Here is a 26,400-nt window from a genome sequence, read left to right as displayed (position 1 = left end):
AGCTCTGAGCTGATTTCTCTAAGGACAAACAGCCATCCCTTCCCAGAGTCGCAGAAGCTGCCTGACCTGGAGCCGCAGCCATGACCAGCCAGTCACAGGGGATCCACCAGCTCCTTCAGGCAGAGAAGAGGGCCAAGGACAAGCTCGAGGAAGCCAAGAAGAGTAAGTCTCTTCCATTCCGTCTGATATGTCCGGGGCAAGAGACACAGGTTCCATCCCTGGGTCAGGAAGATCCCTGGGAGTAAGATACAGCAACCCACTCCAGTATTCTCGGCTGGAGAATCCCATGGACAGAGGAGCCTGGTGGGCTCCAGTCCATGGGGTCGCAGAGAGACGCGACTGAGCACCTGCCTTCTCTGTCACAAAATGGGATGAGGGGAGTGCAGCAGGGTGGGCGCGCACAGATCTCGGGGGCGGGGGAGATGCCAATGAAATCCTGGTCCCACCACGCTCCCTGGGAGAGGCTGGCCGCTTCCCAGAAACTACCCACGTGTTTGTGTCCCATCACCGTAGCGGGGATGGGCTTCTCGGCTCAGGTCTTTAGGACTGGTCACGACCTAAGGGAGATGGTTAAGGGCACTGAAGTCACGGAGGCTTAAGCTTTGCCTCTGAGCTTCCTCCATGGTGCTACAGATCAGAGTCTCAATACTGTGCCATGGTTCCGAGGCGGACAACCGGGAACTCCCTGGCCGTCCCGGGGCGCAGTCCTTGGTTGGGGAACTAAGATCTCACGAGTTCTGGGGCATGACCAAGAAGAAAAAAAAAAGGACGACTTCCAGACTGAATCTACTTAATAGGGGGTGAATTTCCTCAAGTGACTTATCCTCTGTAAGCTTCGGTTTCTGTTCCTGTAAAATTGCAATCATAACAGCTCATGGCTCATTCTCCTCCCTCTCTGGATGGCTTTTCATTTCCAATGTTCAAAAATTTTTGTTTGTTGTTTAGTCGCTTCAGTCATATCTGACTCTTTGTGACCCCATGGACCATAACCCGCCAGGCTCCTCTGTCCATGGGATTCTCCAGGCAAGAACACTGCAGTGGGTTGCCATTCCTTTCTCCAGGGGGATCTTCCTGACCCAGGGGTCAAACCTGCACTGGGTCTCTGGGTCTTTTGCTTCTCCTGCATTGTCAGGTGGAGTCTTTACCACTGAGACATCTTTAAAAATATTTCCATTTAATTCTCATTTGCTAACGTTCTTGCTATTTAGTCATGCATCTACTTAATTACATGTAGGATATCCTCATTAAACCTGTATCTCCTTCCTCTTCTCTTTGCTATTCACAACAACCATATGAATTAGGTATTACTATTATTTCCATTTCATGTATGTGGAAACTGAGAGTCCATAATTTGCCATAATATTTTTTGAAAAATAGAAAAATTCATCCAGGTACCATGATCAAAGCATACCTTGTTTACTCCTCACACCAACTTATTTTGCAAAAAGGGGAACATGACCCTGAGAGAAATCATGCTGGTTGCTCAAGGTCACAGAGGATAAATTGTAGAGACAGACTTGGATGGGGTCTGAGTCCCCAGGCACAGTCTGCACTGTACAAAATGTACTTGATTTTTATAATGAATGAACTAACGTTGAAGATCTCTGACCCACTCAGGTTCCCTGATCTCTTTTTCGCACTCCTCCATTTCCTATCACATCGCCACTTAATCTGTCACAGAGAGGGTCATTACCTTCCTCCTAATTACATGCCCTGTCCTTGCGGCAATTAGAGTCTAAGTCCTGCAGATTAGGATAGTGTCATAAAACCATTGCTTATACATGAAGTGATAGGAAGAGGGTGGGTCCGGCTTCAATATGCTGAATGAAAGGCAGGCTCAGGACACTGCAAAGAGAGAGAGAGAGAGAGACAGAGAGAGAGAGATGGAGATGGAGAGAGACAGAGACAAAGGGAGAGAGAGAGACACAGAGAGAGAGGGAGGGAGGGAGACAGAGAGACAGACAGAGACAGAGAGGGAGAGAGAGACAGACAGAGAGAGAGGGAGGGAGACAGAGACAGAGAGAGACACAGAGAGAGAGAGATGGAGAGAGAGAGGGAGGGAGGGAGACAGAGAGACAGGCAGAGACAGAGACAGAGAGGGAGAGGGAGGGAGGGAGACAGAGAGAGAGAGATGAAGAGAGACAGAGACAGAGGGAGAGAGAGAGACACAGAGAGAGAGAGGGAGGGAGGGAGACAGAGAGACAGAGATGGAGAGAGAGAGACAGAGAGAGAGAGGGAGAGAGGGAGGCAAGGTCAGGTACCCCTCAGTCCCTGGGGGTTTTCGACCACAGGTAAAATAATTTTCCTTTCTTAAGATAAATTGATTTCCTGAGCACTCAGCCATGTGGACACCAACAACGAAAAGAGAAAAAGCCCCGTGGAGGAGCTGGAAGAGGAAAGGAGGCTGAGAGTGAGTGAGTTCAGCCTGATCCACCTCTCCACTCCTGTTTCTGCAGGAGACCCAGCCGGGACTGGCCTGCTGGTGTGTGGTTAGGGTGCCACACTTCCAGTGCAGGGGGCGTGGGTTCCAGCCTTGGTCAGGGAACCAAAAATAAAATTCTTAAAAAAAAAAAAGTTTAACTAAAAATATAATTTTTAAAAACATGACCAAGGATAGCAAAATGGTATAAATGTGGAGCAACTGTTTGGAAAACAAAGTTGCCCAGGACTTGCTGGCTGAAACAGTGTAGAAAATCTGCTTATCTTTTATTCAAGTTTCTTTACCACATTTAAACTTTCCAGAACAGAAGACCAGCTTATTTAAGACTTAATAATTATGTTACCTTTGCTTTCCCTTGTAGAAGAAACAAAACAACAATCAAATACACAAACAATATTATCAATAAACAATAAGGCCCTACTGTGTAGCACAGAAAGCTATATTCAATACCCTATAATAAACATAATGGAAAAGAATATTTTAAAAAAGAATGTATATGTGTGTATAACTGAATCACTTTCCTGTTCAGCAGAAATCAATACAACATTGTAAATCACCTATCCTTCAATTTTTAAAAAAAATGACAAATCAAAAAATAAAATAAAGAATATCATCATAGGATCCAAATGTTTTTTACCAATTATTTCTCATTTTTCAATGTCATTAGAGAAGCCTAATGAGTCAGGCAAGTTGTTTGGAGGTGAGAACCACTCTAAAGGATCTAACCTCAGATTTCATAATAAAGATGAAAGCCAAACCTCTTTTCCTTTCCTCTAGTAAACATGCTGCCTTTGGGCAATCACCCCTCAGATGTCAGTACTGGAAAATCCATACCGTATTTTTCTTATTCAAAATGTTAATTTTGTTTACCAGTCACTTAAAGTATTTGTGTACTTTTTTTTTCTTACTCTTTGTTCAGAAGTAGTCAAGCAAATATCAGTCAGTAATAGTAAATACTCCGACCTTAAAAACCATTTTGGAAAATATGTTTGTGAATGTTTTTTCAACCAATAACCTCTGCACTCTGCACACACAATTTTTTTTAATTTACTTATTTTTTGATTGAAGGATAAACGCTTTACAGAATTTTGTTTTCTGTCAAACCTCAACATGAATCAGCCACAGGTGTACATAATATCCCCTCCCTTTTGAACCTCCCTCCCATCTCCCTCCCCACCCACCCCTCTAGGCTGATCCAGAGGCCCTGTTTGTGCACTCAGTTTTTAAGCAAATATTTGTTTGTTTGTCTGGCTGCAGCAGGGGTTGGCCGTGGCACGTGGGCCTCCCATGTTAGTGGCAGCAAGTCAGCTCTAGTGCCCTGAAGGGCTCGAAGCTGGGCCCCTGCATTGAGAGCACAGTCTTAGCCCCTGGACCACCAGGGAAGTCCCTGCCCCCCACTTTATACAGGGTGTCTGTCTTCTTCCTCAAAGAGCATGGGCCCTGAGGACCGTTTTCACTGGATAAGCCCGGGTTCTTGCTCAGCTATAACTGAGCATCGTATTCCCTTCACAAACAGGCCAAGGTACCCCGGGTAGGTTCTCTTGTGTTTCACTGTTCTTTTATTTCATTCATTTATTTATTCAGTTCAATTGCATCTTTGATCAGAATTAGAATAAAAAATTCAAGGTACTATTATCAACAGGAGGAATAAGGACTTGTGTCTTTGGAAATATGATTTTTTTCTTTAAGCTTGACGTTTTATAAGAGCACTATTTATCTCACTTACACGCATTGCAGACTCAGAGATAGAGACATCTGTAAGGATGGTAACCAGACAGTGTGGGCTGAGCCTTGGGCAGGCGGGATGGTGTTGGGCAGGTCCATGTTCCAGGAAGTCCACTGAATTACACTTTACGAGTATGTGACTGCTCAGTCGTGTCTGACTCTTAAAGATCCCATGGACTGCAGCCCACCAGGCTCCTCTGTCCATGGGATTCTCCAGACAAGAATACTGGAGTGGGTTGTGATGCCCTCCTCCAGGGGAATGATACTTTTGCAAAATAAATAATTTAAATATTTCTACTTCTTACTTAGATAACACATCAGTGAGTACAATAATATAGACTTGTTCGGATGGCTTGCCATGAGTTTTTTTGTAATTGCTTATTTGTTTTCTCAGTATACAGATATTCCAAATTTATTTCAACAAGCATCTTGACTTAATCATTTTTTTCATGATGCAAGTGAGTGTTCTGATTTAGGGAGACATGAATTCTACTTAACTAATAAAACAAAAAATGTTGCAGTAGAAATTCATGGCCCTGTTTTGCATGTTTTGTAAGCTTGTAAATGCTTCCTTTTACTTTATAGTCCACAGACTAATGGGGTATTGGTAAGTATATTGGACTTTGATATCTTCGAGTGGGTTGTGTTAAAATAATAACCATACAACATTTTCGTCTATTAAAAACATTTGGTTATGTTCAATCTAGGATCTACATAAAACTACATATTATATATATATATACACATTTTAACAAGGAAAGAACAAGTTAAAGGAAAAGTAAAGGAATTACAAGCAGGCAGAGGAATGAGAGGAGACGTGAGGACCAGCAGAGAAGCAGCACTCTAGCAGTCACAGGCCCCGGTAGAGAAACGCTGCTTTGCTTTCCGGGTTATTTACTACTGTTTGCGGTAGGCGAGCAGAATCAGGGCGTTCTTTGAACCAGCATGGTTATATCATAATATTAACAACCCTCTCAAAGCCAGGAGAGATTTTTTTTTTTCTCTCCATGTGGTAGAGCTTCCCAGGTGGCACGGTGGTAAAGAATCTGCCTGCCAATGCAGGTTTGATTCCTGAGAGAAGGAAATGGCAACCCACCCCAGTATTCTTCCCTGGGAAAGCCCATGGTCAGAGGAACCTGGTGGGCTTCAGTCCCTGGGGTCACAAATAGTTGTGTGTGTGCACGTGCGCGTGCATGCACACACACACACACACACACATGTGGTAAAACAATAAAAATGTTATTAGTAACAGATAGAAATCTCCAAATACTCCTAAAGTGCCCTTTCTGTTTATACCAAATCAAGGTGACCCCTGCTCTGTTTATGCCTATTTTTTTTTCATTTGGATACTTACTCTTTCTACCGCACTCAACCACCTGACTTTGCTTTCACTGCTCAGCAAACGTTGTTTCTCCGAGCCTTAGCTTCCCAGGACTCCTGTAACCAGGCACCCCACACAGGGTGGCTGACAGCAACAGAAATGTGTTAACCTCCAGGTCTGGCGGCCAGAGTCCAGACAGAAGCTGCTGGGGGTGGGGACAGTCCTTTCTCAAGGGTCTCGGGGAAGACTTTTGCCCTGCTTGTCTCCCAGCTTCTGCTGATGGTCAGCAGCCCTTGCCTTCCCTTGGCCGGGAGCCGCGTCCTTCTGACATGCCTCTGCAATCAGGCAGCAGTCGCTGTGTGTCTGCTCTGTGTCCCTAGGCCTCTGTGTCCAAACTCCCTCTCCTTTCTGGTTTTCAAGGTTTTGTTTTTGATGTGAGCCCTTTTTAAGTCTTTACTGAGTTTGTTACAATATGATTTCTGTTGTTTTTTTTGGGGGGGGATGCGGCACGAAGCATGTGAGATCTGAGCGCCCCACCTAGGGATCAAACCTGCACCCCCTGCATTGGAAGGCACAGTCCTAGCCACTGGACCACCAGGGAAGTCTCTCCTCTCCTTGTAAGGATGCCAGTCCTCAGATAGAGGGCCCATCTTAATCCAGCATGACCTCATCTCAACTTGATTACATCCACAAAACCCTTCTTTCCAAGAGAGGTCACATTCGCAGGTACCAAATGTAAACAGACTTTCGAGATGTGTAAACACAATCTAACATCTGCTGGTCATCAAATTCACTTGACAGTCCTGTGTCCTTATCTTCTTTGTATGTTTTTGTATGCCTCGAACTTCTGTATGCCTTGAATCTACATTTTAAAAATTCCCTTTGCTCTGGAAACTCTAATCAGAACTTTGTCCCTCCAGCTCCGTCAGAGTTCCCTCTTGTCAAGACCAGCAAAGTTGCTAAACCCAACTAATGAACAATCTCAGTCACAACTGAATTTTTCTTTCATCTCTGAAACCCTCCCTTTACTGCCTCCGCAACCCTGCTCTCAGGCTTGAATTTCTGTCATTTTGCCAGTCTCTAGAGTGGGGGCCCCACCTGGGATGTGTCCTCTTCCGTATCCACAGACGCTTCCTAAGAGATTACATCTAATTCTGTGACTTTAAATCTTGGCTCCGTGCTGATAATTCTCAAATTTTACATCTCCAGCCTGGCCTGTTTCCTTGATCTCCAGATTTATATAAACATCAGCCTTCTCCCGATCTCCGCTAGATGTTTACTGGGCATCACAATTAAACTGCCCGCTTGACTTTGCCCCAGAATAAAATGTTGGAGCCAGCATGGGCTCACGTGTCCCTCCCGTTTATTCCTCAACTCTCTTCAAAGGATATGTAACTCCTTGCTAATTAATTCCACGGCTGCTTTGCTATTTCTGCTCATCGTAAACATTCGTCTGAACCCCTGCAGTAACTTTCAGACCCATCTTCCTGCTTCTCCCTTGCCCCTACAATCTGTTTTTGTCACACCAGCTAAAGAAATCTGTGTAAACCAGAAGTAGTAGAACACCACATCTTGGCTAAAAACCCTTTGCGGCTTTAGCATCTCAAGGACCCAAACCTTTACCCTCCTCGTGAGCTCTCTGTGCCCTGGCTTCTGCTGCCTCTCTGATGTCATCTAACACTCAACCATTCTGCTCTCTCTGACCTGAGGCCCGCCATGAGGATGCCTTTACTGTTCCTTCAACAGGTCAAGTAGCGTTCCCGCTCAGGGTCTTCATGTCTACTATTCCCTCTGCCTGGAATGCTCTTCCCGTTCAGGTATTTGCATGGCTAATAATATTTCTCGAGGTCCCTGCTCATGTATCTCATCCTCTGAGAGGCTTGCCTTGTCTGTGTTAGCACCTACCCCTCTCTCTGACCCTTAGCTGCCTTTGCTCTCCTGCATGGTACTCGTCATCTTTGTCGTGTTATATCCTCACTGTCTCTTTTCTGTTTCTGCCTCCCTCTATTACATTATGCAGATCTGCTTGTGGCTTTTGCTGCTGTATCAACAAGACCCAGAAGAGTGGGCGACGTAGTGGACAGACAGTGGTACTGGTGGGCTAAATGTCTCTTATTTCCACTCCAGGGAACGTGTGTTGGCCACCTTGTTGGTTTTGTTTTTTGTTTGTTTGTTTGTTTTTATATTGGAGTATAGTTGATTAACAATGCTGTGCTAGCTTCAGGTATAAAGCAAAGCGATTCAATTATGCCTATACAAGCGTCCATTCTTTTTCAAATTCTTTTCCCATTTAGATTATTACAGAATACTTTTTTTTTAACTTTTTACTTTTTAATTGGGGTATAGCAAATTAACAATGCAATAGTTTCCAAGTGAACAGTGAAGAGACTCAGCCATCCATACACATGTATCCATTCTCCCCCGAACTCCCCTCCCATGCGGCTGCCACTGAACATTGAGCAGAGTTCCCTGTGCTGCACAGCAGGTCCTTGCTGGGCATCATTTCAAATATAGCAGTGTGGACATGTCCACCCCACTCTCCCAATCTCTTCCTCCCACCCTTTGCTCCTGGTAACCCTAAATCAGTTCTCTAAGTCTGTGAATGTTCCTGTTTTGTAAGTAAGTTCACTAGTATCAATTTTTTAGATTCTGCATTTAAGCGATATCTTCAGCTATTTGTCTTTCTGAAGGTGGTGTAATTTTAAAATTGGGAAACCTCCTGCACAGAGACCCCAGCAAGAGGTTAACAGGAGCAGATCTGAGGTGCTCATTTTGCTTCGCCTCCGATGAGACAGCCGGCCTGAGGCTCCCCGCTTCTTGCCCTGGATGCAATCGGGCGGAACATATGCCGGCTCTCCCGGCAGCAGCTGTCCAGTCCTTCCAGACAACTGCTGTGCAAGCAGCCATCTCCCCGCAGCTCTCCTCTTTAATTGAATGAGAGCCAGCGGGTGACCGGTGCCACGCGGGGGAATCAGACGCACTCTCGCTTGTTGCTGTGGGATGGAGCTAGTGTGTGGCCTCTTAAGTGGAGTCCTGGATGCTTCTGGGGGCAGGGCGCTTGGAGAGCTTCTTACTAGCATCATTTCTATGTGCTAGAGTCATGACTCTGAGACCAGTATTTTCACCTAAGATGCAATTAACATGGAGAGTCATGACGTTTCATGTGCTCGATTGGATAAAACCGGATCCTGCAACCCATCACTATGTATCCTGCAATCTACCCTAAGAAAATGCTGCCACACCTTAAATACATTTTTCTCCTAATGTCAGTCATGAGCAGTGATAAGAAAGTGGGCTGGGGACCCCAGAAGAGCCTACCTTGCCCACATATCATCTATTTGTTCTATGGATGATCCATGTCCAATTGCCACCAAATGGCTAGAACTAGAGAGAATTGAAAACGTCTGTAGATGCAAAATGGGGAGGAGTGTTAATTAAGCATTGCTGTGAATGCTTTAGAAGAGCAGTCATGTTCACGAGACCTTGGCTTTTACAGAGAATTTAGAAGAAAGTATCTGTTCTGAAGGAGGTCTGCTCAGTCCCACTCAGGTGAAATAGTCAGACACATTTCAATTTATAACTCAGAGACTCTCTTTATTCCATCTGTATACAGTGACTACCAAAGCAGCTTGTATATCATGGGAAGAGAAATCTACAAACCATTTACACTCAAATACACCAAAGGTACATAAAGCCAAGTAAAGCATGTACCTAGATAAGAGATAAAAGTTTATGTTAAGATTTTCTTTTAATAAAATGTTTGAAAAATAAAATAACATAAAAATTCTTTTATGCTACTTAATGAGAACATGCTTATTAACTTACTTCTTTTGAAGTATCATTGACTTATAGTGTTGTGTTAGTTTCAGTATATACATATGTGTGTATGTATACACACATATGTATATACATACATAGACACACACATATATATGTATACATGTGTACACATGGGCTTCCCTGGTGGCTCAACTGGTAAAGAATCCGCCTGCAGTGTGGGAGATCTGGGTTCGATCCCTGGGTTGGGAAGATCCCCTGGAGAAGGGAAAGGCTACCCACTCCAGTATTCTGGCCTGGAGAATTCCTTGGACTATATAGTCCATGAGGTCAAAAAGAATCTGACATGACTGAGCGACTTTGACAAACAATCAAAATATACACACACACATATATATCTGTGCACAGATCTATATACATATATATATATATTCTTTTTCAGATGATTTTCCTAGATATGTTATTAGAAAATATTGAATATAGTTTCTTATGCTATACAGCCCTTGTTGTTTATATTAATATGTTTATATATTTGTATATTTATAAATGTTGCTGTTGTTTAGTTCCTAACTTGTGTCTGACTCTGCGACCCTGTGGACTGTAGCCCACCAGGATTATCCTGCTGTCCATAGGATTTCCAGGCAAGGATACTGAAGTGGGTTGCCATTTCCTTCTCCAGGGGATCTTCCCCACCCAGAGATCAAACCCATGTCTCCTGCATTGCAGGTGGATTCTTTACCACTGAACCGCCTGGGAAGCCCATATTTATATTTAGTAGTGCATATATGTTAGTCCCAAACTCCTAACTTATCCCTCTCCCCCACTGGCCCCTTTGGTAAACATGAGTTTGTTTGCTATGTCTGAGAACACACTTATTTAGTTCAAAGTCTACACCATAGAGGGCTTCCCAGGCGGCACTAGTGGTAAAGGAGCGGCCAACGCAGGAGGTGCAAGAGGCACGGGTTCCGTCCCTGCGTACGGAAGATCCCCTGGAGGAGGGTCCCACCCCAGTATCCTTGCCCGGAAAAATCCATGGACAGAGGATCCTGGCGGGCTTACAGTCCACACGGTCGCAAAGAGTCAGATGCGACTGAAGCGACTTCGCAGGCACCCACCACACCGTAAACAAACCTTTGACAAAAGCCATCAACGAAAGCTTAAGAGACATTACCAGAGAAAAGGAAATATGCTGTTAGATGGGCAAAAGGATAAAGGTATGTAAGTGAAATAGGCAACAGATTTGGGGAAAAGTTAATTTTAACACAGTTCAGGATTTCTTCAAAGTTTTAAAGCTCACGAAGCATGAGTATCTGAAGGCGGTGGGTGGTGAGCGACTAGCAGAGATAACTGTTTCTCTGTAACCCCCAAACTTCCTCTGGCTGTCAAACAAAGTCACGGGCTTACCTAATGATCTCCACAGCTCCGTGCTAGTCTGAAACTTTGATCTTCGGTGCTGTCTGCTGGCTTAAGGCTTACACCTTTGCTCTTAATAAAAGAAAAGAGAGCTACTTAACTAAATCTCCTCACCATTAAAAACAATTGCTTTTACAATCACTTTCAAGTCCCCCTCAGAGAAAGCTGCTACAAAAAATATCTACTTTGATGTGTTGTGGGGCTTAATCAGACTTTCTAGAGTCAACAAACTGGAAAAGAAAAATCCAATAAAATACTTAAAAAAAAAATTGTGAGTCAGTTTGATAGAGTCTGAGTAGCATGTTTGTGCACTTGGAGATCTGCCAGTATTAAATAGAATCCAGTTGGTATGGACTGAAGGATTCCTGGCAGCAAATCAGGACAGAAAATCTGACCAAATGATGTCTGCTCGAGTCAGTGACAACTAAAGCCTGTTCCCTGGCTGGCACCGCTGTGAGTAAATGGGTGGGTATTGTATTGAAACATGGACTTGTGAAAGAACGTTGTCATGTCCCTGTTCTAAAGAATCCAATTGAAAAAAATCAGGGATTTTTCAATATCTATCATTTTTTTAATAAAGGGTGTCATCCTAGAAAGAAAAAAAAAATTAAAAAGCTTAAAGAAAATGTAAGACCACATCCACATTTTTAAAAGTCAAGTTGAAAATTCCAGATGTGTTGAAAAGAAATATCACTCCTTCCGTGCCCCTGTTAATTTTCAGGAAAAGTCAAGCGACTACGCCAAGCCAAGGAGGAAGCGATGGCAGAGACTGATCAGTACAAAATGCAGCGAGATGAGGAGTTTCGACAGAAACAGGCGAAGGTGGGTACGAGAGTCAGCACCAGGGTTTTTGCAGCGTAGACTCTAAGGCATGAATGTATTCATTAATAATAAGATATTGATCCTCCTCAGTGTCACACGCAACGTTGTTGTCGTTTAGTTGGAAGCCATGTCTGACTCTTTTGCCACCCCGTGGACTGTAGCCCTCCAGGCTCCTCTGTCCATGGGATTTCCCAGGCAAGAATACTGGAGTGGGTTGCCATTTCCTCCTCCAGGGGATCTTCCCCACCCAGGGATCGAACCTGCATCTCCTGCCTTGGCCAGTGGATGTGTCACTGCTGAGCCACCAGAGAAGTCCATCATGCATGATACCAGGAGAGAAAAATACACGGGACGCAGCAAATAGAGTTCAACCAGGGCTAAATATGGGGCTTCCCTGGTAGCTCAGCTGGTAAAGAATCTGCCTGCAACGCAGGAAACCCTGGTTGATTCCTGGGTCGGCAAGATCTGCTGGAAAAGGGATAGGCTACCCACTCCAGTGTTCTTGGGCTTCCCTGGTGGCTCAGCTGATAAAGAATCTGCCTGCAATGCGGGAGACCTGAGTTAGAAAGATCCCCTGGAAAAGGGAAAGGCCACCCACTCCAGTATTCTGGACTGGAGAATACCATGGACATGGAATGAGTCGCAAAGAGTTGGACACAACTGATCAAGTTTCACTTCACTTCAAGGCTGAATATCAAATAAAATCACCTTTTTTTAAAAAAGACATTTTGATATGGATGGACCATTTTTAAAGTCTTTGTTGAATTTGTTACAATATTGCTTCCGTTTGATGTTTTGGGCTTTTGGCCCTGAGGCATGTAGGGTCTTAGCTCCCAACCAGGGATCAAACCCATACCCCCTGCATTGGAAGACAGAATCCTAATCACTTGATATCCAGGAAAGTCCCTCAAACAAATGTTACAAAATTACTGATTTTACATTTTCACTTCTGAGGCCTTTGGATTTGTCAGAGAAAGTATCAATCAGTAGTTATTATCTAACACAGTATAGGTTAAAAATCATGTTCTCAAATATACAAGTGAATGGAATTGGTTAAAGCATCATTCCTGCTATAGATTATCGACTAATACATTTAAGTAAGAAAAAAAATCAGAGAACATTTTTTTTTTTCTTGTTGCTGTCTATTAACGTTTACTGGTAGAATCAATAAAAAGTGTTGCACAGTGTTTACAATGAGCTTGTTAGGCCAAATTTCCTTTGGTGAACTCAAGATTTACAAATGATCCATGTAGATGTTGTAAATTGCTGAAAAGTCTTCTGGTTTTTCCTTATGATTTCCTTTTCAATTGGCTGACTTCATTCAACAAATCTTTTACTAAAATATTAAGAAGTGCTTTTTCCTACACTAGTAATTTTAAAATATCTGCAGTTTACAGTAAAAAAAATAAGTGCATGAATTTTTCTGAGCCAACTGCAGCACAGACTAAAAGAAACGATTAAGTTCCATGTGCCATAACTAAGGTTTGTATGTTTTCTTTTTGCCTCAGCAAAATTATAAATAAAGCTCTGTGTAGAAGCTGGACATTGCAAGATGAACTACAAGCAGTTTGTAAATCTCTCTGTTTACAGCTTTGATTTTAGTGGCAGTTGGTACAGAACTCATGTAGGATAAGGTACATTAGATCCCACAGTAGGAAAAACTTTTCCAAGGGGCTATTTCTTAAAATAAAATGTCCTTTCTAGAATAAAGTGGGCAACTTAGCAAAAGCAACTCCTTCTTATCAAAATTCACAAAAAGAACTCATAAGATTCCAAGAACACACATGTATATATCCCCTCCATGATTGGCCCCTAGGAATCTTCCCAACATCAGCTCTGAAAATGGTATGCACTTACTTTTTACTCTGAACTGCAGATATTAGTCAAATGCTAGGGTAGGAAACAGCATTGCTTTATATTTTCATGAAGGATTTATGGAGTGAAGCCAGCTAGTTGAAAAGGAAATCATAAGAAAATACCAGAAGGCTTGTTAGCAATAGACAACAATATCTACTTTGGCCACTTGTAACTTTTTTTGTCTCTACTTGCCCTGTTCTCGCCATATGTCTCCTCATTTTCCCCCAGAAGAACTAAGTAGGCAGCTGCCACCGGGCCTTTGCATGTGCTATGTCCATTCCGTGGTTCTTATTTAATGCACATTCACCTCTCCTTGATCTCTGTTTAAGTGTTAGCTCTTCTTACTGATCACCTTGTCTAAAATAATGTCTCTGGTAAAATATATATATATATATATATATATATATATATATATATCCATTATAGTCAGAGCATTTATCACCACTGGATATATTATATATTAAAAAAAAATTTTTTTTTGCTTATTGTTTATCTTTCCTTCTGGACTGTGAGCCAAAGTGATGGTTCTTTGTTTTCTTCTCTGTTGCCTTTCTTATTGGAATAGCGTCTGCTCCTCCAGAAGCATCCAACAAGTATTCACTGTACGAATGAATAACTAAGCATCTCTTCCATGGGCATCTTTTTCTTTTTTTTTTTTTCTGTCATGCGTCTGTATAAGCTCAGTCACATCTGACTCTCTGCGGCTTCATGAACTGTAGCCCACCAGGCTCCTCTGTCAATGGAACGTTCTTAGTAAGAACACTGCAGTGGGTTGCCATTTCCCTCTCCAAGGGATCTTCCTGACCCAGAGATTGAATCTGCACCTCCTGCGTTGGCTGGCACATTCTTTACCTCTGTGCCACCTGGGAAGCCCATGACGTATTAGGACCCACCCTCCCCCAAAAAAAAAATAACCATTCTTGATGCCAATCAGCTTTTATGATCCTGTGTGGGACATTTCTAACATATGCATTACTATTTTTTTAAGTAATTACAAAACTGACCATCATTTTAGAAAGTAGCTGGGTTTACTCCCTTGAAATATTATTTCTCCAGGAGAATCTCCTACAGTATAAATCTGGCTCGGGATATTTATTCTCTGCATCAGAGAGTCATTAAAACTCCTCATGGCTCTCATAATTAGAGCTCTAATCCAATTTTACAGCTAGTTGATCAAAAGCTCACATAGAAAGGTCAGCATGTTTAGACCTCTGTTACCTCAAGTATATTGCAAACCACAAGCACGGATCTTCTATTCTGGCATGACCCCCGTATGTCAGACAGAGAGCTAGTCCGCTAAAGCTCATCATCATTAACCCAGGGCATGTAGGAGGTCTGGGAGGAGACCCAAGAAACCAGCTGTCCGCCTGCCACTGGGGTTGCACCTTGCTGCTCCTTTTGGGGGTTGCTTTTTAGCTCTTGTTAATGTATTTTCCAATTCCCCTAACTCATCAAGAGAAACAAGTACCCCAGTGTGGGCTGTATATCAACGAATGTCTTTACAGCAAAGATTTACTGACCCCTTGCTATTTTCTTATTCCTTGTTTGACTTTATCACTTGCTAAAATTTCATACCACTCAGCAAGGAAAAGGACCAAACTAGTAAAACATGCAACAGCTTGGATGATTCTAGAAAGATGCTACACTGAGAGAAAGAAGTGAAGATGCAAGTCGCTCAGTTGTGTCTGTCTCTTCGTGATCCCAGGGACTGTAGCCTGCCAGGCTCCTCTCCTCTCCAGGCAGGATGTTGGATCCCCTGTCTCTAGGGGATCTTCCCAATCCAGGGACTGAACCCAGGTCTCCTGCCTTGCAGGTGGATTCTTTACCATCTGGGCCCCCGGGGAAGCCCTCTGAGCCACAAGGGAGTGAGCCATCATTTATACTGTATGATTTTATATGAACACAAAATATATACTCTATTCCATTTATACGATATACTCAAAAGACAAATCTCTAGTGATACAGTTACTTCAGCCATCCCGCAGGACCTTGGAAAAGTTCTACAAAATAGCATCTTCTAATGAGGAAAACAGTAGATCGCTACCATGGAAATATGAAGTAATGTTAATGCCAATAAACGGTGGACTGACCATGCATCTAAGCAAAAGACTCAAAAATGAGTGCCCTGGTCATATAGATTTGTATATCTTTAATATTCCTAAATTCATGTCATGAAAGTATTTTTGTTTCCTTAAAGCAGCTACAAATTGAGAATGCAAAGCTGTGTGCAGGAGCTGAGCCTCTGTTGCCCTTAAACTGAAGTACAGCTTACAAAGAACTGTGTTTAATGTTGAAGGATTTCACCAGCATTGTTGGTCATTAGTTGTAAAGCTACACACATCAGTGTCAACACTGAAGGTTTGCAAATTCACGTGGAGAAGTCCTTCAATGGCAGCCTTTGACCCAATGCACTGCTACGTATTGCATGGTTACCCACTTCTATTTTATATAGTGTCCCAGCCATTCAAACAGCAGGCTTTGACCAGCAAGTGAGATCGAGCACAGGTAATAAGTCTTCTGTAACACCTGGCGATCCACTCACTGTCTTCTGTTCAACCTACATATTGAGCATCTATTATGTGCCTGACAGCGTTTGAGGCACTTCACCTCATCAGTGGCTGAGCTAACCCTTACCCTGGTCCTTGCAGAGCTCGAATTCTTTCATGTAACTCCTGTATGTCTTAAATCAGCACTGTCTTCAGATACAAATGGAATTCTTCCCAAGGAAGACCTTTTAAAATGGTATATGGGAACTTCCCTGGTGGCCCAGTGGTTGAGACTTCACCTTCCAATGCAGGGGGATCAGGCACAATCTCTGGTTGGGGATCTAAGATCCCACATGCCTCACAGGAAAAAAAAAAAAAAAACATAATACAGAAGCAATACTGTAATAAGTCAATAAAGACTTTTAAAATTGTCCACATTAAATTCATGTTGCTGTATGGCAGAAACCATCAAAATACTGTACAGCAATTATCCTCCAATTAAAAATAAAATTTTAAAAACTATAAAAAATCTTTAAAAAAATAAAATAAGGTGGTCTGTAGTGAATCAAGGTATCATATTGTCCAGAAAATACTGCAGAAACTCAAATTATTGTGGATCAAATAAACTTAGAAATAATATCCAGTTCAGTTCAGTTCAGTTGCTCAGTTGTGTCCCACTCTTTGCAACCCCGTGAATTGCAGCACGCCAGGCCTCCCTGTCCATCACCAACTCCCGGAGTTCACTGAGACTCACATCCATTGAGTCAGTGATGCCATCCAGCCATCTCATCCTCTGTCATCCCCTTCTCCTCTTGCCCCCAGCCCCTCCCAGCATCAGAGTCTTTTCCAATGAGTCAACTCTTCGCATGAGGTAGCCAAAGTACTGGAGTTCCAGCTTCAGCATCATTCCTTCCAAAGAAATCCCAGGGCTGATCTCCTTCAGAATGGACTGGTTGGATCTCCTTGCAGTCCATGGGACTCTCAAGAGTCTTCTCTAACACCACAGTTCAAAAGCATCAATTCTTTGGCACTCAGCCTTCTTCACAATCCAACTCTCACATCCATACATGACCACAGGAAAGACCATAGCCTTGACTAGATGGACCTTTGTTGGCAAAGTAATGTCTCTGCTTTTGAATATGCTATCTAGGTTGGTCATAACTTTCCTTCCAAGGAGTAAACATCTTTTAATTTCATGGCTGCAGTCACCATCTGCAGTGATTTTGGAGCCCAAAAAAATAAAGTCTGACACAGTTTCCACTGTTTCCCCATCTATTTCCCATGAAGTGATGGGACCAGATGCCATGATCTTTGTTTTCTGAATGTTGAGCTTTAAGCCAACTTTTTCACTCTCCACTTTCACTTTCATCAAGAGGCTTTTTAGTTCCTCTTCACTTTCTGCCATAAGGGTGGTGTCATCTGCATATCTGAAGTTATTGATATTTCTCCCGGCAATCTTGATTCCAGCTTGTGCTTCTTCCAGCCCAGCGTTTCTCATGATGTACTCTGCACGTAAGTTAAATAAGCAGGGTGACAATATACAGCCTTGACGTACTCCTTTTCCTATTTGGAACCAGTCTGTTGTTCCATGTCCAGTTCTAACTGTTGCTTCCTGACCTGCATACAGATTTCTCAAGAGGCAGATCAGGTGGTCTGGTATTCCCATCTCTCTCAGAATTTTCCACAGTTTATTGTGATCCACACAGTCGCTTTACTATTATTAGTAGTAAAGTAAATAATACTTTACTAATAAGTATTTCAGCCAGGATAAAATACAGGACTTTGGGTTATTAAAAGGGTATTCCAACATTTCTGAAAGTTTAAAATGGATTATACAAATTTTAAAGTGCAAGCAACACAGTGATAAATCATAATAATTATTACTAATGTTTACTGTCCATCCTAAAGGAAATCAGTCCTGGGTGTTTATTGGAAGGACTGATGTTGAAGCTGAAACTCCAATTCTTTGGCCACCTGATGTGAAGAGCTGACTCATTTGAAAAGACCCTGATGCTGGGAAAGATTGAAGGCAGGAGAAGAAGGGGACGACAGAGGATGAGATGGTTAGATGGCATCACTGACTCAATGGACATGGGTTTGGGTGGACTCCGGGAGTTGGTGATGGACAGGGAGGCCTGGCATGCTGCGGTTCATGGGGTTGCAAAGAGCCAGACATGACTGAGCAACTGAACTAACTGACTGATTACTTGCTCAGTGCTAAGCTTCTGTGCTAAACACACCTTCATAACAAACATCTTCAAAAAATTATCATATTGTCTTAACAAAGCACATTAAGAATACAGCTAAGGCTGGTAGCTGTTATCTGTCATCCTGTACCTACACTGTCAAAAAAGATGGTCGTTCTCAGGTGGCTACCAAGCCCTTCAAGGGCAACTAGTCCAAGTGAAGATATTCTATAAACAAAATACACAGCAGGATACAGGAACTTGTTCTTCAATCATTCAGTCGTGTCCGACTCTGCGACCTCATGGACTGCAGCACCTCAGTCTTCCCTGTCCCTCACTATCTCCCAAAGTTTGCTGAAATTCGTGCCCATTGAATTGGTGATGCCATCTCTCTCATCCTCTGTCGTCCCCTTCTCCTCCTGCCTTTCATCTTTCCCAGCATCAGGGTCTTTTCCAATGAGCCAGCTCTTCACATCAGGTGACCAAATGGCTGGAGCTGCAGCTTCAGCATCCGTCTTTCTAATGAATATTCAGGACTGATTTCCTCTAGGATGAACTGGTTGGATCTCCTTGCTGTCCAACAAACTCTCAGGAGTCTTCTCCAGCCCCATAGTTCGAAAGCACAAATTCTTTGGCACTCAGCCTTCTTTATGGTCCAACTCTCACGTCCATGCATGACTACTGGGAAAACCATAGCTTTGACTAGATGGACCTTTGTCAGCAAAGTGATGGCTTTGCTTTTTAATACATTGCCTAGGTGTGTCATGACAAACAATAAAGCAATAATTTTACATTTTATATTAAAACAATAGCATAGCTATATTGGGCTAAGTACAAATATTGTTCAAGCTAATTTTTCCAATTTTTTAAATATAATTCTAGAAAATTTTAAATTACATTTATGGCTCACTTTGGGGCTATTACAATTCTGCATGCTTTGCACTCATAAATCTGGTTGACTTTTTACAGCAAACCCATCAAATAGGTGATGTTACCCTCATTTAAAAAATAAAAATTCTAAGGCTGAGATGAAAATTTCCAAAGTCTAATGGGACAGCTGCAGTAATCCAGCCTAATAATAACTATTTTAATACTTCTCCAAAGAAAAGTAGGTAATATTGTAGTTTCATAACAGTGTGTCTTTTAAATTTTTCACTACTTAAGACATTGAATTTAGTAATGGTAATTTTTTTTCTTTTTGAGTTTGGTATAAAATCCAATATTGGATGTAGAGGAAATTTTTAATTTTGGTAGAACTACTTTGGTAAGTAGTTTTCTATTATTTTTCAACATCTTTGTAGCAAAAGGAAAATTTCATCCACATGTCTATGCTTCTTGTGTACTCACTTATCAAAACGTTATTTTATAAAAGCTATTTGATGTCTTAGAAGCTATATCACTTCAAAATGATTTTGTTTGAACTAGAAAGACCCAGTTGCCTGAACTGTAAACAGAAAAGAACTTGAACCTGATGCCTCAGTGACATTTGATTTCAAGTTTGGGACCCAGAAAGATCATTCGGAGTCTAGACTTGAGAACAGTCTAACAACCTTGAGGTAGAAGGCAATCATTAGTGGAGTCTCCTGCTAAATTAAAGGCATGCTTTCCCCAAACACTCAGGGAAGAGGAAAACAAACAAACAAAAACCAGCTGTATTGCCTTCACAACTCCCTGTTCAAGAAAGGCTGAGTTTACAGAGGAGACCAATTAGGAGCTGACTGTTGGCTTTAGCAAAGGATAATTTTACAAAGGGTTTCACTGCAGAATCTCTTTAAATTGGTCACTCCTTGGGTAAAATTATCTTTTTGCTTTTTCCTACTGTTCACGGAAATTATATTTCAATCATATCATTACTTGACAGAGAAGCTAAGAGAGAGAGGAGACGATAGGAAATACTGGTGATCACTGTTAACGAAAAGACAATCAGAAAGTTAAGTGACACTGAGTCTAAAACTGTAATGGGACTCAATCAACAAGTCCAGGTCTTCAACTTACACTGGGGTTAATTTCTGGTCAACCCACGCCAGGTTGAAACTACTGAAGTCAAAAATGCATTGAATATCCCAATCTACCCATGGGCTTCCCAGGTGGGTCACTGTTAGAAAACTCCGACGTCAGTGCAGGAGACATGGGTTCAGTCTCTGGTCGGGAAGATCTTCTGGAGGAGGAAATGGCAACCTACTCCAGTATCCTTGTCAGGAGAAGCCCATGAATTGAAGAATCTCGTAGGCTATGGTCCATAGCGTTGCAGAGAGTTGGACACGACTGAATGTCTGAACACACACAATAAATGATATATCTGGGCTTGTGAAGGTATCTTATGGGGCATATTGTGGCTGTATGTTCCTAAAAAAACAGATTTAAAGAGTCTAGATAATTTATTTTAAAAATTCACAAACCAATTATTTGCTCTTTTAAGACCAGCAATAATGGGTTTAATGATGTCTTTCAACTTTATTTGCCAGACTTTTAATTCAGAAAGTAAGACACAGGAACTCTGTGGAAACTATCGTAAATACATGAAAAAAACCTTCTGAGTGTGGTATTAATATAATGATTGTGAACTTGCCCTCAATTTGTACTGTGTGAAGGTCAACTTAGAAGTCACCTGCTGTGGCCAGCTTCCTTTTTTTTTTTAATAGTTGATTTACAATACAGCTTCAGTTGTACAGCATAGTGATTCAGCTTTGACCTTTTTTGCAGATTGTATATGTTTTAGAAAAGTCTATCGATCCCACTCACAGCATTGGTGACCTTATCTATTCTCTGAAAAAATTCTGGAAAAATAATGCATAATGCAAATGATAATCCAAACTGAATTTAACTTACAAAACAAGTAAATTTTAATGTGATGTACAGTGTAGTGAATTCTGTTTTATTTTGGTAGATAATGGGCTCTCAGAGTAATGTCTTAGAAGAAATAGAAGTTCAAACCCTAGGGAAGATAAAAGAACTGAATGCAAGCTACAGCATGTCCATGGAAGGTGTGATTGATGAGCTTTTAAGCATCGTCTGTGACGTGAAACCGGAAATCCATGTGAACTACAGAATCACCACCTAACTGTGCATCTGATTGTTCAATAAATAGTGTTTCCATGCCCCCTGGTTGTTTATGGCTTCCTATTTGTATTAAGAGATTTGAAATGTACATCTTACATTTACTACACATCTACAGATTTTCATGTGACATAATTCACACATGAATACTGAATTTAAAAGCAAACCAACAAAAAAGTTACCATAGCGTTCCTGGTAATAGGTGTGACCTTCTCTTCTAATTTGGACTAAGCCAAGAATGCAGAGCTAACATGTTTTTGACACATGAGCAAAAGCATGGATTTGGCCATTTTTAGCGGGTGTGGGTTTTTTGTTTTCTAATTTCTTCCCCTCTTTATCAGCTTAGAAAATGTGTCCTTGGTTGTGGTTGTTGAAAGGTCATTTTTAAGGGAGATAGAATCATGACTCTAATATTGGTATAAAATTATTATATGTTAAGGATTTTATTTAACTCATTAATCAATGAGGAAACCAGTAAGATGCTATCATTAGTTCAAAGAATGAGACCTTCATAGATAGAAAGAGAGATGATAAGACAGACACATACACACACACATACATGTATACACACATAAAGAGAAACAGGCTATATAACTATCCTCTCTGCCTAATCTCAACTAGGCAAATATTCTTCTCTTTCAAGAAGAAAATTAAAAAAAAAAATGACAGATGAGTTGCTAGCACACATGCTTAGGCTAAAAACAAAACAAAACAAATCAAACAACAGACCAACAGCAACAAGAAGACCTTAAAGGAGAAACAGTAGGTTCGGGTGTGTGATGACCTGCATGTCTGTATTCCCCACCCCCAAATCCATATTGGGAGATAATCAAGTCATGAGGGTGGCACTCTTGTGAAAGGGATTAGTGGCACCATTAAAAGAGACCAGGACTTCCTTGGTGGTTCAGTGGATGAGAATCCTCCAGCCAGTGCAGGGAACAAGGTTCGATCCCTGGTCCGGGGAGATTCCACATGCAGCAGAGCATCTAAGCCTGCTTGCTGCAACTCCTGGCCCTGTGAACCCAAAAGCCTGTGCTCCTCAACCAGAGAAGCCACCACAGTGAGAAGCACTTGCCCCACAGCACAGCAACACAGATGCAGCATGGCCAAAACCAATGCAATGAAAGTGGCCCGGAGGCTGTCACCCACTTTCTGCACGCAAGGCTACAAGAAGCCGTCTGTCTGCAGCCTGGAAGAGGACCCTCGCTGAACCTGGACATGCTGCCCCCTTCATCTGAGACTTCCAGTCTCCAGGATTGTGCAAAGTAAATTTCTGTTATCCATAAGCCATCCAGTCTATGGAACTTTGTAATAGGAGCCCCCACTCCCATCCTCAAGGGACTAAGTGTGCCATTTAGCCCAGTTGCCCAGAGAGTATAGCTAACTTCTTAAGTCGTTGATGTTGTTGAGTCACTAAGTCGTGTCCAAGTCTTTGCAATCCCGTGGATTGCAGCATGTCAGGCTCCCCTGTCCTCCACTATCTCCTGGAGTTTGCTCAAATTCATGTCATTGAGTCACTGATGCCATCCAACCCTCTCATCCTCTGTCACCCCCTTCTCCTGCCCTCAATCTTTCCCAGCATCAGCGTCTTTCTAATGAACTTTCTCTTCACATCAGGTGGCCAAAATATTACAGCCTCAGCATCAGTCCTGCCAATGAATATTCAAGGTTGATCTCCTTTAGAATTGACTGGTTTGATCACCTAGTTAAGGGACTCCCTAAGTCTAAGTGAATCTCAAGAGTCTTAAGTACCAGGTACTTTGAGTGCCATGTATAAATTATCTTGATTCTGTTGTGGTGTGTATTATTAGCATCCCCATTGAATATGATAGGAAATAAGATTAAGAAATTTGCCTAGAGTTGCTTGAGAACTATGGACAATTCAAGGCTTCAATCTAGAAATACGACTCCAATGTCTTCATGCTTCCGTACTTACTCTGCTGGCTCCCTGAAAAGTTTCTATATTTATACCAGTAAGGTCTGAGGCACTCTGATTCTCCAATAATTTGTGTTGTTATTGTTGTTTAGTTGCAAAGTCATGTCCAAATCTTTGCAACCCCATGGACTATGGCATGCAACACCTCCCTGCTCCTCACCATCTCCTGGAGTTTGCCTAAGCTCATGTCCATTGGATTGGTGATGCCATGTATATAAGGACAAATTTTAATTCCAATCCAAATAAAATTTAATTAGGAAATTTTCATTTTTACCAAACTATGCATATACTCAATTCCAAACACAAACTGAAATGATTCTAACTGATCATTGTTTTTAGACTCCCTTGTAGAATGCTGGTAAAGAATCTGCCTGCAATGCAGGAGACCCTGATTCCATTCCTGTGCCAGGAAGATCCCCTGAAGAAAGGATATGCTACCCACTCCAGTATTCTTGGGCTTCCCTGGTGGCTTAGCTGGTAAAGAATCTACCTGCAATGTGGGAAACCTGGGTTCAATCCTTGCATTGAGGAGATCCCTTAGAAAAGGGAAGAGCTACCCACTCTAGTATTCGGGCCTGGAGAATTCCATGGAAAGTGTAGTCCATGGGGTCACAAAGAGTCGGACACGACTGAGCAACGTTCAGTTAGATTACCAGCATCGCTGTCTCCTTTTAGCAGACAAAAGTTAAAATTTTATCACAGTTTTAGATCTCAGAAATACAATTTTACATTCACATTAGGTAAACAGAAGACACTTTGAATTCCATTTGTTTCTCTATTTTCCCAACTTTGGAAGCAATGAAAACAAAACAAATTTGTTTACTGGTTTTATGTTGTAGATTTCTCCATTTACCAGAAAGACAACTGATTCCCCAGTTAATGATAAGAAAGGTATCAACTTTCCTAGGACACTGTCCCTCATTTTTTCAGAGGGAGGGGAGGTTTGTAGGAGAAGCTTAAGACATCAAACAAAGGTGTCTCCATAAAACGAGGGCAGGATTTCCATCTCAACACAGATTTGGAGAATTCATTACTCTCTCCTACAGCTCAAGACATGTCAAACAATGCATAAAACAGCACATGTGAAAAGTCATCACGTGAGAAGATCACTTGGAAAAACACAGCCTTGTGATTTGCCTTGAGTCTCTAATCTCATGAAAAATATCTTAAGTAACTTATCCCATGAAAACCATCAAGCTCTCAATTTTCTGGATGTAAAAACCTCAGATAGAGTGTCCTGAACACCGAACCTGATAAATTCCTGAGCATGTAGAGGAGATAGGATGATTCTTTTAAGCCTTAAGCACTATGGAAACACACTAAAGTCAGCACAGGGTTTTCCTCCACAGGAATCAGCTCCCACATCCAGAAGGCAGCCGTGAAGATTGCGTCTGGTCCCAGCATGGCCTCAAGTTCTCTGTGTCCTGCTGGTAATTCAGTCTCTCTGGGCCTCAGATTCTTTTTTTTTTTTTTTAACTTTTTATTTTGCACTGAAGCACAGCCAATTAACAATGTTGTGGTCATTTCAGGCGGACAGAAAGAGGACTCAGCCATACGTATACATGCATCCATTCACCGCCCCAAACTCCCCTCCCATCCAAGCTGCCTTATAACACTGAGCAGAGTTTCCTGTCCTATCCAGTAGGTCCTTGTTGGTTATCCATTTTAAACTGAGCAGTGTGTACATGTCCATCCCAAACCCCCTAACTATCCCTTCCCCCCATGCTTCCTCCTGGCAATAGGAAGTGCATTCTCAAGTTGGATTCTTTCTTTAATGGCTTAATTGACAAAATGCTGTTGAACTAAGTGATCCTGACAGGTCTTCACTCCTTCATGGATCACAGCCTTGATGTGGCAAAGAGGCTTGCATGACTCAATGAACCTATGAGCCTTGTGCTTCAGGGCCACCCAAGACAGACGGGTCATAGTGGAGAGACCTGACCAAACATGGCCCACTGGGGGAGGGAGTGGCAGACCACTCCGGCATTCCTGCTGTGATGCCCCGTGAACAGTATGAAGAGGCAAAAAGATGTGACACCAGAAGGTGAGACTCCCAGCTCAGAAGGTGTCCAGTATGCTAGTAGGGAAGAGCAGAGGGCGGCTACTAACAGCTCCGGAAAGGATGAAGCTGCTGGACAAAGTGGAAACGATGCTCAGTTGTAGATGTTTCTGGTGGTGAAAGTAAAGTCTGAAGCTGATAAGGCTCCAGTACTTTAGCCACCTGATGCAAAGAGCTGACTCACTGGAAAAGATTCTGATGCGGGGAAAGACTGAAGGCAAAAGGAGAAAGGGGTGGCAGAGGATGTAATGGTTAGATAGCCATCACTGAACCAATGGGCATGAATTGAGCACACACCTGGAGATAGTGAAGGACAGGGAAGCATGGTGTGTTGCAGTCCATGGGGTCACAAAGAGTCAGATACAACTGAGCTACTGAATAACAACAGCAGGCCTTCCACATTTAGTCCCACCAACTAAATCAAGTCAATTTCAAAGGGTGGTTCCCACTATGAGCCCTTTTCTCATCCACTCGTGTAGCATCTGTTAATTTTTCCATGACCCCACAACTACCCTAAACACTGTGTTAGCAGGAGTATGTGCTGACACCCAGCATTCTGGATTCTCTGTAACTCACATAGTTTTACTATTCAAATTTGGTTTCACATCTTTGCTTAACTGAATGAGTCATTTTCCAAGAACTCTTACACTCTCACAGATGGCAGAGTCACCAGAGTTTACTCTATTTACATACAAGAAGGTTTTACATATTTCAGAGATAACTCACTTATTTCTGCCAGCTTCCCCAGTCACAAAAATGTTGACCTTTCTGCACATGTCCTCATCCTGCAGGCTTTATCTGTCCCCCCAGGTCTTCACACAGAAGGGTGCTTAGAATCCTCCTCTATTTTTGTTTTCATTCTTTCTAACATGAACAATGACTCTATTAAGTTCTTAATCATTTCCAATCTATCTGAAAACAAAACCATGCCATCTGCAGAAATGGAGAGGGATAAAAAGATTTCAGACTTTTTTGCCTCTATGCTAGTGTGCATACACACACACACACACACACACACACACACAAACACAATCAATAATTGTCACCAGAAAATCAACCCTATTAACCTTCCAAATAGACTGACTTGTAATAGAGCTGGCCAGAGCCAGCCAACGTTGAAATATTGCAGCTAAACATGGAACAACAGACTGGCTCCAAATAGGAAAAGGAGTACGTCAAGGCTGTATACTGTCACCCTGCTTATTTAATTCTATGCAGAGTACATCATGAGAAACGCTGGGCTGGAAGAAGCGCAAGCTGGAATCAAGATTGCTGGGAGAAATATCAATAACCTCAGATATGCAGATGACAACACCCTTAT

The 26,400-nt window shown here is 42.2% G+C and overlaps 1 protein-coding gene across 1 annotated transcript; it reads left to right on the top strand.

Annotated features, from left to right (window-relative positions):
* Window positions 1–21,118, top strand: ATP6V1G3 (ATPase H+ transporting V1 subunit G3). Its single transcript, XM_055583684.1, has 3 exons — window positions 1–162; window positions 11,398–11,498; window positions 20,915–21,118. The coding sequence occupies exons 1-3, from the start codon at window positions 81–83 to the stop codon at window positions 21,086–21,088; spliced, it is 357 nt and encodes a 118-aa protein (XP_055439659.1). The 5' UTR covers window positions 1–80; the 3' UTR covers window positions 21,089–21,118.
* Window positions 21,119–26,400: the final 5,282 nt, after the last annotated feature.

Source organism: Bubalus kerabau, chromosome 5, assembly GCF_029407905.1.
Source record: "Bubalus kerabau isolate K-KA32 ecotype Philippines breed swamp buffalo chromosome 5, PCC_UOA_SB_1v2, whole genome shotgun sequence".
Classification (NCBI taxonomy): domain Eukaryota; kingdom Metazoa; phylum Chordata; class Mammalia; order Artiodactyla; family Bovidae; genus Bubalus; species Bubalus kerabau.
Note: the sequence above shows the minus strand (reverse complement) of the source record. Positions and strands in the feature narration are given on the sequence as shown.